Below are 15020 nucleotides of genomic sequence, written 5' to 3'. Positions count from 1 at the left end.
TATGATCTGTTAGTGAAGCAATGTACTGCGGCAATTTTTATGTTATATGAGCAACAACATAATCCAGACATTGTTTTATAATATAAAGTGCAAAGTGATATTTTATGGAAAAATAGTCTCGAAATAATGTTAATTTGTTAAAACACAAAAATATAGCATAGGTATTTTGGAATGTGCGTGAAATTGAAAAAACATCTCTTTTTATTATGTGATGGGCCTATAAGATAAAAAAACAAACAATACTAAAGAGTGAGCACCATGTTTATTATGGTTTAATACATGCTTTAGAAGCTCTTTCCTAGAAAATAATAGGGTGTTTCATAACACCCAAAATAATATCTAGTATCTTTGAAGCCATATAATTCACATTTTACTTATGAAATAGAGAATATTTTTAAAAATAATAGAGATAGCAGTTTTGTAAGAGTATTTCTCAAAGTATCATGAAAGTAAAATAAAATTAAGAAAAAGACGTGCTCACAAAAATTAATATCTTTTGTACAGTATAATTAGTATAATATAAGTATATATATATTTATATATAAAGATCTTTGGTGTACGTTTTTACTTTTCTTATTTTATGTTTAATAATAAAAATTTTAATTTATTTATTAAGGACAATTATATAAAACTGTCCAGATTCAATTTTATTCTCTTATTTATTTAACTGATTTTTATTTCTTCATGTTATTTTTTATTTCTATCTTTACTTATAAGTATTTCTTATTATTTCCATTGTATTGTTTTTTTTAGTTATCTTTCGCTTCTTTTTTATTATTTTAAATTTCATTCGTTTTTCACTGTTGTTGATGTAAGTCAAACATGATTATTCATAAATAGCGAAAAACAAAAAATCAAAATTGAAATTGAACTTCAGTTTAATTAAGGACGAAGATATACTTCAGTCAAGATTGATGACAAAATATATTTTTAAAAGTATTCAATGATTGAATGTGATTCCTTGACTGATGATTAGTGTTACCAAATGAATTGTATAATTATTTGATCACTTATCTGTTTTTTGTGAAAGAAAATTTGAAAGCATATCTTAGAGTACAAAATAGCTGAATATTTAATGTTTGTAATATTCTATTCCATAGGATACAATTATTAAATAAAATTAAGAAAAATAAAATAAAATTAGAAACATACATTATATTAATATAGTTATTCATCATAATGACTATAATAATATAATATATATACATAGTAGTATATACACATTAACGAAAAAATATATAAGTTTTTAAAAAAGAAAAAAAAAACTCAAAAAAAAAAAACTGTGTAATTAACATCTCTTAAATAAGAAGAATAAATAGATAAAAATACTCTTAAAATGTTTTTAAATATAAAAGAGGATTTATTTATCAACATGATTAGTGCACATCTAGATTCATTAATCAATAAAGTTAGCAAAAGAAAACTCAAATATTACTTAATAACAAAAAAAGATGACATGTAATGTAAAAATAAACATATTAAAAAAAGTCATGAAATTAACTTATTTTATTAAAGAAACTAATTTAATAAAAGTAGAAAATACAGTTACTCTAACTGTCTAATTAGATAGAAGTAAGAAATAGAATCAGGTCTCTGATATTAAAATATATGAACGAATAATAAAAAGACTCGTATATGCATATCTAAAACATTAACCATTTTTTAATTAAAAAATCACTTATAAATAAATAAAAATTATTTATATTTAATTTTATAATTACAATAATAACGACTATAATAACTTTATTATTTTTATTATCGTATAAAATATTAAACACAAGTTTTGGTCAACATAAAACTAAATTAATATTTGAAAATTAAAAATCAAGCGCCATGTAGCATTAAACTTCAAGTGCATGTCTTCCCTGGTCTGGGATTTGATTTGATTTAAACTTATTCCAAAGTTTAAAAAACTACACCAAACTCACTGTTTTTATTAGGTTGATTCAATTTTAAATACTCATCTTAATTTTTGTGATTTTTCTACGAGATATTAAATTTGGTGAATTTAATTTAAAACTATCCACAATGTATTTTTAAACATTACTCATTAATATAATCACACATTTTTTAACAAAGTCCTGTGAGGACTCAATAAGCCATTTATAAATTAAGAAGGAAAAATAAAGTTGTGTCTAAAAACAGGGAATTAAGAAATATATATATATATATATATATATATATATATATATATATATATATATATATATATATATATATATATATATATATATATATATATTGGAAAAAAAGGATAATACTCAAGGGTCATCAATTTTATGTTTCAAAGAGTAAAATGATAATATTGGAAAAAACATTTACCAATACTCAAGGGTCATCAATTTTATGTTTCTAACTTTTCCTATTATTATTATTATTATTATTATTATTATTACTATTATTATTATTATTATTATTATTATTTTTAGCCTCCAAAATTAGGGTGTTTTGCAGGCCAGTAACGTTTGAACATAATAGATTATCCAATTTATTAAAAAATATATTAAATTAAATTGAATTAAATTTTCATTTTTTTTTACCTTTAACTGATTTTAACTAATTCTCTACTTAGCAAGTTAGATTAGTTCGAGTCATTTGTCTTAATATGATCATTTTCTTTTATTAAAAATTGTAATTAAAAAAAAAGATAGTGTATTTTATAAATAGTTTATCTTATACTAATGATACTAAAATTATCACTAAAATTTTATAAAAGTTAGTTACGTGGAATTTACTTCAATCAATGTAATTTATTTGAATCTAATTAACCCGATGGAATAAATATCTCTAATAAAAAATGGTATTTAAGAAAATAGAAAGATTAGCATTATTATATGTTTTATTGTAGCGCCACCGGAGGACCCACCTCTGCACAGTCCCTCTCTCAATGAATTGTATTTCTCCCAACTTTTTCCCTCAAAAACACATCCCAACCCATCTCTCTCTCTTCCGGCGTTTTCGCCTGTAACCCCTTTTTACGTTTTACTGCAAAGTCCTTCCCCGTCTTTCTTTTTCAATCTTTTTATTCTCCGTCGTAGTATTTCATATCTATCTATCTGCTACTTGTTTTTCTTTTCTGCTTTTCATTAATTGTTCTTCTTCTCCCCAATTTGCTTATCTGCTTCCTCGGATTCCTTACCGCTTCCCTGATTTCACCGTTATGACCTTTTCCCCATTCATTTTCTGAGATTTCACGAGGTTTTCACTCTTGCTATTTCTTATCAATTTATTAGGGTTTTTCTCATATTTCCACCGACTTTATTATTAATTATCTGCGTCTGTTTTTTTTTTTTTTGCTCAATCAGGGTTTCCGAGAGATGGCCAACGAAGGAAGTAATACTGAGACCTTAGCTCCCGCGGAGCCGCACCTGTTCGAGGTAATCTATGAAGCGTGGTTCCGTGTCTTAAAAACTAAGTTGTTTAGATGCTTATGTTTATGGTCAAGTTTGTGAATCAAACAGTGTTGTTTTTTTAATGAGTTTGAAAATGTGATGTACTGATGTCGTTCAAGTGTTCTTCATACAAACCTTGCATCCGTTAAAATTTTGATCCCTATGTTGCTGAATACTGAGAGCCTGCTGCAATCATTGTTTTGATATTTTCAACTCTTAGTAAATCGTAAGAGTTTGCTGGAGAAGTTTTCTCTGCCTGTTATGTGAATGATTTGTCTTCCAGGGGAAAAATATGTTTTGCTAAGCGGCTAATTCTCTTTCTGCACTGTCATAGATTACTGGTGTAAATGGACTCCTATTTAATTTCTACGCCATAATTTTTCTGTTTTGGATGTTTTGGCCTGAATGATATCTCATCGTTGTATCACTTAATTCTTGCACGGTTCAGTTGAGTATACTTTGATTACTTAAAGCGTAACTCGTAATCTCTTTTGTAGAACCGGCACGTTGATGCTAGCCAACATCATCCAACTTCCTATGCTCCCACTACAACTGGGTCTGAAGCTGCATCATGGACTGTTCATAGCTCTACAGGAAACGGGATCTATTCTAATCCAACCTACCAGTACGATCAACATCCACAGCCGCCTGCAAGAAGCATTCAAGATGGACACAATGTATCATCAGTTGCTGGTAATTCATCAAATTTGGGAACAGCTAATGTAACCCAAGATTACAATGCATACGCATCATACCCAAGTTCTTCTAATCCATATGGTTATGGCAGCATGGGATACTCGGGCTACTATAACAACTATCAGCAGCAACCTAATCATACCTATTCACAGCCTGTAGGAGCATATCAAAACACAGGTGCTCCTTATCAGCCTATTTCCTCCTTTCAGAATACTGGGTCTTATGCTGGATCCGCAAGTTATTCAAGCACTTATTACAATCCTGCTGATTATCAGACTACTGGAGGTTACCAAAACAGCAGCGGATATGGAAATCAAGCGACTGTGTGGAACAATGGCAGTTACTCTTCTCATCCATATACTAATTACACCCCGGATTCCAGTAGTTCCTATAGTTCTGGTGCTGCCACTACTTCAATGCAGTATCAGCAACAGTACAAACAGTGGGCAGACTACTACAACCAAACAGAAGTCAGCTGTGCACCTGGAACAGAGAACTTATCTGTCACAAGTTCATCTGCTTTGGGTTGCCCTATTCCTGCAGTTACTAGTGGTTATGCAACTCCAAGTAGCCAGCCTCAGCAGTCATATCCACCATTTTGGAGGCAAGAGTCCAGCTCTTCCGCTATACCTTCTTTTCAGGTTTGAGATTACTTTCAGACCGAAAGTGTGGAAAAAAGATTACTTAGAATATTTGACCTGACAGAACAGATAAATTGTTATTCATACTGTGAAGTTGCTTTTGTTATGGCTGTTGCTGAATTCCAATTCTAATAAAAAAAATTGCACGATGGATATCTAATATTTGTCTGGCTTCAGTTTTATGAGATTGTTGTATTTGGGTGGTTAGTTTTTTTTTTTTTTTGGAAGTCTAGTTTAGTTAACTTATTAATTTTATGTTCATTTCTTATTGTGGTCAGCCTGCTGCAGTAAATGGTGGTGATCACGATGGTTACTGGAAACATGGGCCCCAAACTTCTCAGATACAACAAACTAATCCTATTCAGCCAAACTATCAAAGTCCTTTGGATTTAAAATCTTCTTATGATACATTTCAGGATCAACAGAAGACTGTATCTTCTCAAGGAACCAATTTGTACCTCCCTCCTCCTCCTCCGCTGCCTCTCCCCTCTCAACAGGTAAACTTGTCGCCTGTACAAAGTGCTCCGTCTCCAGATGCAAAACGGGTAAGCAAACTTCAAATTCCTACAAATCCACGAATTGCTTCAAATTTGACATTTGGACAGCCCAAAGCCGAAAAGGATGGCTCTTCAACTGGTTCTGCACCGAAACCTGTGTATATAGCGGTTTCGTTACCAAAGCCAGCTGAGAAAGTATCATCTAACGATGCTGCTAATTCCATACTTAAGGTGATACTTGGACAATAATATTCAATGGATTTTTAAATTACATAATGCATGCTAAATTATTATCATCCTGACAATTTATTTATTTTATTTCATTATTTGCTTTATAAGAAGAATAAAGTTTTAGAAAGGATCATTGTACTATAAGTTGATGGAAACTAAGTGTTTGGACTCACAAGTTTGGGAAGATTTTTCAATAAAAGAAAAAAAAAATTTATTATCTTTTAATGAATACCGAACTATTCTTGCTCACAGCCTGGTATGTTTCCCAAGTCTTTACGGGGCTATGTGGAAAGAGCTTTGGCTCGTTGTAAAGATGATAAGCAAATGGCTGCATGTCAGGCTGTCATGAAGGAGGTGGGTTTTTAGTCTTATATTGGAAGAAGAAAATATATGATGATAATATTTCTTTCATATTCTGGTCTTTATTTATTTGCTAGATTTGTTTGCCTCTCCCTTCTAGTTTTGGAGCTTTTACTCTATTGCAAATGATGCATGTTTGTATATAACGTTAGAATCAAACAGAACAGAGTTTATGTTCTTGACCTTAGTTATTCAGAGCAGAAGAAGTATCTGATTGTGTAATTTTGTATAACTCGCCTTCATGTTTTTAAATTGATACTGGAGTCATTCAGAAAAAAAAGTTGACATTTGTTTATAGAGCTAATAATGGTAAGTGATAGAGGGACATTTGTGTGCGGACATACCCACGGCAACATTCTTACTCCTTCTTTTAATGTGATTAATAATGTCACTTTTCGTCCAATCACTAACCAGCATGTATGGTATATTAACTTTTATAATGACTATCTTGAAATTCATACTAGGGATGATTTCTGATTGGTTGACTTTTATATCGACTTCAATAGTGTATAAAAGGTTTTACACTGACAGTGCATGCCTGTGAAACTCTTCATAATAAAATTTTTTTTAGATGCATACTTTATACTGACAATGTCTCATAATTAAATTCTTGAATAATACCTGCTGCCAAATCTTTTTACATGCACACAATGTCTTGTAAATTTTCCCTTCAATAAGCACACAACTTGTGTGAGCAAAAGGATGAAAGAGAAATGTCCACAGAGCTGAGCTGTAGAATCTTATTATGAGCTAGAGGGAGAACATGGTGCCATTCAGTGCAGTAAAAGGCCTGAGCTTAAGGAATATTGTTTACCATGAGATCTCCCTTGACAATTTCTTTTGAAATCCTTCTTGGTCTCCCTCTCCTCCAGTGCGTTCAAGAATGTTACTGAAAACAATTGCAGTTTTTGCCTGCAAAGGGGGACAATTATTATCTGATGCTGTGTCTGAGAATTGGAATTTATTTTTACTCGTTTTCACTTATGGTAATTGACTTTGGAGAAGAATCGTTGACATGTTTTTCTGTTCCCATGCTCATAATTCTGGTCAACTGCCAGCTATGTATTAGGGTACTATACTATCTAATGCATCATCCTGTTAGATCCATGTGATGGATTCCATTGTTGTGGATAACAAATATTCAGTTTTATACTCTGTCTTCTTGTCCTTTTTGTTGTTTGCTATTAACATCAATCATATATGTTGTTTTCTTGATTTTTGTTTTAATTTGCTTCAATAATAATCTTAATAGATTCCTTAACCTACTTGCAGATGATAACTAAGGCAACAGCTGATGGTACCCTCAACACACGAAATTGGGATATGGAACCACTTTTCCCAATGCCAGATGCAGATGTGATCAATAAAGAGTATGATTTCTCTTGTTTTTGTTGGTTGAAATATCATTATTGAACCCACCTGAGTGTAAATTTCAGGTGCTTACGCTCTTTTCTAATTTTCATTGTTTGGTCAATTTCTGTTTCTTCTTCCTATTTTCCATCTGGAATATGTCCAAGGAGGAATTGAAGTAGCTTATTTCTTGTGGTTGGGAGGGCCAAAAAAATGAAAATTTGAATGTAGTTAAATTAAAAAAAAGTTAAAAATTTAAAGTAAAAGTAAATAGATTATGCTGAACAACAGAGAATTACGGTACTTTATTAAAGTAGTTATAGAAACTGTTAGGAATTTTGTTTGATGTGATAGTTAGTATGATGGGAGCTTCCCCTTTATACACAATAAGAACTTATATGTTTTAAATGTTATTAGAAGCTCATAGGCATTTCTGTTGCAGTAAATGTGACATTTTAGAAACTATTAATCATGTCCCTTGATTATAATTTGATTTGGTCAGACTAGAGCTTATAAAGGTTTGGACAACGATCACCTTATGTGTAGCTTTTTGATCAAGTTAATCTTGTACTAAATTCAAGATGGTAGATCTGTTATAGATCTGATATTTGGATACCCTGGAGTCTAAAATTCTACCTAGCCATGTGCTTTTCTAATACAATCTGCCTTGTCCATGCGTTTTCCAGTGTATTGTAAATTAAAACTAGTTCTATTATCTCCACGATCCACATGGCTAATCCCGGGCATTAGAGTGTGTGTAGAGATTCCACATCAACTATAGATATGACAAAATTGGAGTTTGTTAATGGAATATTTATGTTTATGTCTATACCCAGCCTAAATTCAAGAGTAATATTTTGGACTATTTAGTGATGTTGGAGATCCAATATTGATTAGAGACACTATCGAATTGTGTGGTTGAAACTTACTTTCTAAGAAGTGCAATAAAACGCTAATTCATAAAGATGAGAATGCATCTATGTAGTCTCTATCTGATACCAAAGCACATACCTAAATGCTTATCCTTAGAGCTTATACTAAGTTTATAGCTTTTTCATTTTACATCTGTAGAAGGTTTTCTTAATATCTAAAGCAATGCATCAAGGAATAAAAATTATTGAATGAACAACTAGAAACATCTAATGTCTTGGAAGTTCTGATATTACTTATCTGCCTCCTTTAAATAATTAGGATAATTTAATGGAAAGTGATGCATGTCTTATTTTATTTTTTAATTTTATCCTCATTTTTATTCTTTTCATACTTATATTCCATGCATTGCATCTGTGCTTCATATGCATCCTATCCTTTGTAACATTAAATTATAATGTTGACGACAGAATGTTATTTTAATGAGTGATGTAATATTATGACAAATATTATTTGTTGATGTTTCGTGCAGTAGTTCACTGTCATCAGTCCAGGATTCTTTATTGCCAAAGTTTAAAAAAAGTCCCAGACGATCGAAAAGTAGGTGGGAGCCAATGCCAGAGGAGAAGCCAGTTGAGAATCCAGTGGTAATCAGTAACGATGCTGTAAAGTACAATAGTTGGGTACCTAATGCAAAGGACAGAAAGGTACTTATATGCCTTGTTTAAGTAATTTATTGAATTTTCAAGGCTCTAGCTGGTGTCATTCTTGCTACTTGTTGTCACAAATTGGGTGGAACAGCATGTTAATTACTTTACCTTTTGTTTTCCTGTTTTCCCTTTAGTTTTTTATTATTGGTTTTGCTTGATTTCATGCCATTTTTATCTTATGGGTTATGTTTGAGGCTATGCATCGATATGATCTGGATAATAGTTGCTTTGTGATCCCCATGACACTATCCTAGTCTGAATGATCCTTTGCTTTTCAGATAAGTTTGAGGTTCACATCCCATATATTTAGTGTGCTCACTTTTATTCTACATTTCAATATCCTGCAATTTTTATGTGAGCTTCTGTGAGTGAGCTAGTATCATATGATTTTTTTTTGTGTCATTTGGTTGGCTTATGTATTGTCATTACTATTTTTTTCATAAAGCTTTTCAAGTTCATTGTATTGTATTATGTTTAACCAAATTAACTGCTTTACTTGTTTATATTGTTCTATAATCCTTGATGGGTCTGGAGTTTGGTACCCTTTTTTACAAACGCATGGATTTGTTTTATGTCTGTAGCCTTATTCATTTTGAAAGAACTTTTTAATCTGTGAAGTATTGTTCTTATTTCCTCATACCAGAAGTGCTCTTAAAAGTACAATCACATTGAGAACGAGAAGTACGTGTGCCTATAAATGTTAAAGAATTAATGTTTCATTTACCTCATAAAATGCCATGCAGGTGGCCATGGAAAACAAAGAAGGCAAGGAGGACGTGTTGAGGAATACTAAATTTTCTCCTTTATTGCAGAGAATGTCTAATAAGGCTCTCCAAAGGCCATTTAAGAAGCAGCGACTTACTGATGCTTCTATTGTTTCTGAAAATGGTGATGCATCTAGTGATAGTGACAAGGAGCAAAGTTTGACTTCGTATTATCCTTCTGCAATGACATTTAGTGATACACCAGAGGAAAGGAAAAGACGTGAAAATCGTTCCAAGAGATTTGATTTACAAGGCCATCGAACAGAAAATAACCACTCTAGGAAAAAACATGCTGCAGCTGGAAACTTGTACAATAGAAGGGCTAGTGCCTTGGTTCTGAGCAAAAATTTTGAGGATGGTGCCAGCAAAGCTGTTGAGGATATTGATTGGGATGCTCTAACTGTGAAGGGCACTTGCCAGGAAATTGAAAAGCGTTACCTGCGTCTAACTTCTGCCCCTGATCCTGCAACTGTAATGTCTCCCCTTAATAATTTAAATTGCTGTTACTTTTGTCTGTCTATCTATTTCCTTCACTCCCTAACTATTAACCTTATTAAAATGCTATGAACTTAAAGGTACGACCTGAAGAGGTTCTTGAGAAAGCACTATTGATGGTTAAGAATTCCCAGAAGAATTACCTTTATAAATGCGACCAGTTAAAGTCCATTCGCCAAGACCTAACTGTTCAACGAATACGCAATCAATTAACAGTCAAGGTATTTTTTCTGAAAGATAGCATTCTAGTGTTGCTCATTATTTTATTGTTTTTTTTCAATTTAATGGTTCCCACTTCTCTTGCATCTCTCTGGCTATGCTACTGATCAATTGTTCAGGAACCTCTTTAAATTTTAAATTTCCATATCTTTATTGAAGTAAAGAGATCTATAGTGAGAACACATCATCCCCCACTTCTATTTTTCTTATTTTAACGTGTTCTGCATATCAGAATTCGTTTCTGATATAACATAATGACGTCATCTGATATAACCTATAGAAAAAGGCTTCTGTGATGGTAATTTTTATATTCTGTATACACTATGATATATTTTCCAACTTTTCTGCCCTTGATAGTAACCCTTGAACCAATGCTTCAGGTGTATGAAACACATGCCCGACTGGCACTAGAATTTGGGGACTTGCCTGAATATAATCAGGTTAGTTCTGTATATTATCTGTGAGGAAAAATGCTTTATTTAGTTTTAGGGTCTGATTACTTTTTTGTGTGTTTTTTCTTGTTAATTGTGCATCTGTTTTCCTTCTGAGATCAAGGATTACAATATTTAACAGATGATTTTTTTGGTTGGAGGGGTTAGAGTGGAAATAGGGAGGAGAAAATTTAATTTATCAATTTTTTTTTCACTCTATTTATCACCTATTTTCATTCTTGATCTCTTCTCTTCTCTTTATATTTCTTCACCTCAGTAACCTTTTTAATTTTTACTTTATTTCTCACCCATTTCCACTCATCGTTTTAGTTACTATCCTATTTTTCTAGTCTCTCTACCAAACAAGGTATAAAGGCAATCAATGCTATGAATTAGTTAATTGTAATTTTAAATCAAGGATGAAATTTGGGTACCATTCTTTTGAAATATGAATTATTTATTGTAGAAGTTGCCAATGTTATTCAACTTTTAAATAAACTTTAGATAACGATGCTATTTGTGTGAATGCAGTGCCAATCTCAGTTAACAACTCTTTATGCTGAAGGCATCGAGGGCTCCGATATGGAATTTGCGGCTTACAACTTGCTTTGTGTTATTATGCATTCAAATAACAACAGAGATCTCGTATCATCTATGGCCAGGTTTGCCCTGCTCTTCCAAGCCTTCTTGATTTCTTTTCTAAAAAGACTCATCTGTCTGAATTTTGAAATGTTTATTATTAAAATCATCATTTGAAAGACATCTCAGATTGAATCGAGTGTGGGAGTTTTCTCACCAAAAACATGCTTTGATAACTATATTGTGTTTCACCTATCAGAATTTTTGTGCTATTATTATTATTATAATCTGCCCTGTTAAAATTTACTAGTTTTGGTCTTTTGGAGTTCTATTCCCTGCAAAGTGCTTTGATAACTATATTGTGCTTCACCTATCAGGATTTTGTGCTATTATTATTATAATCTGCCCTGTTAAAATTTACTAGTTTTGGTCTTTTGGCGTTCTGTATTCCCTGAAAAGTACTTTGATAATTCTGAATGTTATTTAGAATTTGGAAATTGTTGGTATGAATTTGTAGTTATTTGATGTGAAGGCTAATTTGCCAGCTCAAAACCTCAAATGTTTGGTTGTTTGGGGTGAGTGAAGTGATAAATCTTTAAGTTTAGTTGGGGGTGTAATGAATAGTTATTTTATGTAAGTAAAATTTATGTAACAAATCAATTTTAATACAAAAGTTGTAATATAATTTTAGAGTTCGTAATAAGTTAATTTATTTAAATATTTAAATATATAATTTATACCTTTTGAATTTACAATAAGCAATTTAAATTGTGAAACAAGATGGTTTTTTTATTATTGATAATTTATTTTGAAAAATAATTTAATCCTGTGATGAAGACAAAAGGAAGTAAATTAAAAGTGATAGATAATTAACAAATAGAAATGTGTGTGAGAAGGTAGTTTCAAATGGTTGAGGGAGAATGTTTTTGGTTAGTTATAAAGTTAGTATGTAAATGTACATACAAAATTGTGGATATTAAAAATGTTTAATTGAGAGAAAATAAAAGGATTTAGTCTAAGAATGAATTTACAGGGTCAATATTTATATTCTGAATTAATTTTTTACTATAATTTAAATTATAAAGATAATTTATAGTATGTAAAATATACATCCAATATAGAGGATATTAAAAATGTTTAATTGAGAAAATGAAAAGATTAAGTCTAGGAATAAATGTACCGGATCAATATTTATATTATGAACTAATTTTTACTATGATTCAAATTATAAAGATAATTTATGACCTACACATATATACTTAAAATATATTAGAAGTTTGTGTCGTAGTTGCCCCCAAAGTCAATTTTGATCCCATCCCTATTTGGGACCTTGGGTTGAAATCACTGATTCTCAGATGCTGATGAACAATAGAGGATTGGATTAATATATGCCAAGTCTTTCCGTGGCTATACTGAAATATTTTCCACGAATTATTGTAATAATAGTCTTGTTATAGCCAGTCTCAATTATTCTGCCATTATTCATATAACGTCTCAAATTTGAGCGTGTAATGTTCTCAACACCAGGTTGTCTCTCGAAGCAAAGAAGGATGAAGCTGTAAAACATGCCCTTGCCGTTCGAGCTGCTGTAACTTCAGGAAATTATATTGCATTCTTTAGACTGTACAAAGCAGCTCCTAATCTAAACACCTGCCTTATGGGTAAGTGTTTGAAATTAACTTGTTTTCACCGTGTTAAGGGGATAAACTGAAGTGAATTTTTTTTTTTTTTTTTTATTTCCACAGATCTATATGTTGAAAAGATGCGTTATAAGGCTGTGAACTGCATGTGCCGGTCTTATCGCCCAACTCTACCTGTCTCTTACATTTCTCAGGTTCTTGGGTTTTCGACTGGCGCAGCCATAAATGGAGCAAGTGATGAAAGAGATACGGATGCTTTGGAAGAGTGTTCAGAATGGTTGAAAGCACACGGTGCTAGCATAATTACAGATAATAACGGAGATACTCTACTTGATACCAAAGTATGTTCGATCTCTATCCTTCACATTCACACTGTCCTGTTGAAACATGATGCATCTTGAGCATTGTGATAGTGTTTACCTTGAGTCATTGCATTGCCTTCTGCCACATTTTGAGAGTTGCTTTGGACTTACTCCATGAACTGGTTCAGCAGTATAAGTCTAGAAATTGAGTGACTAATCTTAACCTGATGGAACATTTTAAATTTGCAGGTTTCAGCATCTACTCTGTGTATGCCGGAGCCAGAGGATGCTGTTGCCCACGGAGATGCGAATCTTGCTGTGAATGACTTTTTAGCACGAGCACCTTTATAGCAAAGTTTATTGTTTTTGAGGCACAAAATGATATGTGATATGACGTGGGTAGAACAAAGGCTGTGTGATGGATGGTCCTGTAACTTAGTGTCAAACCTGGGATTAGTAAGTGGGAAGAGAAAAATATGAAGCCGCCTAACGTTCCAACGAATACGTAACATACATACATACAGCCTTATAAATATTGATTGATTAATTGTTTTGATGCTTACTATTCTTTCCTGGAGAAAGGTCAGGACTATAGGTGCTATGCAATGTAATTTACCTCTCAAAATAGTTATAAAAGCTCCCTCTCATTTTTTGTACCACAATTCAAATATTCATATTTTATATCAAAAAATTATACCATGCTTTTCATTTCTATTGCTTAATTGCATCTAATAAAACCATTAAATCAACATGTATATTTTGTTAGATAATTGCAGCTCATTTGTTTTTGGCTGCATAATTACAATTATATTTTTAGAAATTTTCTCCCGTGTTAGTGAGACTATTAATAAATTTTATAAGTATTGTTCACAAAAGGTGGAATTAAAAAATATAAAATATGTTAGGATGTTTGATTATGACTATAAATAGTCGATCACTTTTCTAATTTTGCTGTAATTTTATACAATTGAATTTCAGTATCATCTTAAACTAGTTTTATTTCTTTGTAGTTTTTATTTTTCAATCATAAAACATTGTATACTTTATTTATTAGTTATCACGCTCTTTATATTTGTTTATAAGAAAATAACTCATCTGTAAAATATTAATGCGGAATTCAAGTTATAATTACCTAAAACCAATTTTCTATTTATAAAATAAAATTATCTATATACATCCATAAACATATCTTTTCATGATTGTATACTTATAGATATGATTTTATCAATTAACTTTACCAAACAACCAACTTTATTAACGATTAAATATATTTTTAGTAAGTGAAATTTGATATAAAATTAAAATTAGCTTTTATTCAAAATTTGGATAAATTTTAGTTTTTAAATTTTAAAAATAAATGAATATAATTTTTGTATTCAAATTTTTTTCATGTTTTTTTGTCATTATTTCATTTGAATTATTTATATTATTTTTCATTTAATATTAGTTAAAAAACATATTTGATATATAAAAAAATTAAACATATAATTAGGTTAAAAGAATTATATTAATTTTAAATACATCAAAAATTTCAAATAATAATGAATTTCAATTTTAGATTAAATATATATTTAAATATTTCGTTAATTTAACAACCAATTATATGTTTTATGTGTTGTTACATTTATATTTTTTTTTTACACAAACCTTTACCCGTGTGTTAATTAAATTAAAATACTTTAGTGTATATTAGTAATATTTCATAGAGAAATATGGTCTGACACTCAATCCAGAAAAACATACATTTTACGATTCTTTTTAATAACATAATAAATATATTAAAATTTTAAATTATAAATAACATAAATATGATTTAGATATCATTATTTTGAGTTGTAATATA

At 30.8% G+C, this 15020-nt stretch overlaps 1 protein-coding gene across 7 annotated transcripts; it reads left to right on the top strand.

Moving 5' to 3' along the window:
• Positions 1 to 2883: 2883 nt before the first annotated feature.
• On the top strand, positions 2884 to 13871 carry LOC106771980 (SAC3 family protein A). Of its 7 annotated transcripts, XM_022785829.1 has the most exons (15): positions 2886 to 3198; positions 3306 to 3377; positions 3890 to 4729; positions 5008 to 5274; positions 5335 to 5457; positions 5710 to 5811; positions 7090 to 7187; positions 8570 to 8744; positions 9491 to 9982; positions 10087 to 10227; positions 10606 to 10665; positions 11188 to 11318; positions 12763 to 12896; positions 12981 to 13216; positions 13427 to 13871. In XM_022785829.1, exons 2-15 carry the CDS (start codon positions 3318 to 3320, stop codon positions 13526 to 13528), a joined length of 2961 nt encoding a protein of 986 aa, XP_022641550.1. In that variant the 5' UTR covers positions 2886 to 3198; positions 3306 to 3317; the 3' UTR covers positions 13529 to 13871. The 7 variants fall into 7 exon arrangements, with proteins under 7 accessions (XP_022641552.1, XP_014513554.1, XP_014513555.1 ...); XM_014658068.2 differs by having other exon boundaries at positions 2885 to 3198; positions 5008 to 5457; positions 8573 to 8744; XM_014658069.2 differs by having other exon boundaries at positions 2885 to 3198; positions 5008 to 5457; positions 9560 to 9982.
• The last annotated feature ends 1149 nt before the right edge of the window (positions 13872 to 15020 follow it).

Source organism: Vigna radiata, chromosome 8 (assembly GCF_000741045.1).
Source record: "Vigna radiata var. radiata cultivar VC1973A chromosome 8, Vradiata_ver6, whole genome shotgun sequence".
Taxonomy (NCBI): Eukaryota; Viridiplantae; Streptophyta; class Magnoliopsida; order Fabales; family Fabaceae; genus Vigna; species Vigna radiata.
The sequence above is the reverse complement of the archived record's forward strand: the minus strand, read 5'-3'. Positions and strand labels throughout refer to the sequence as shown.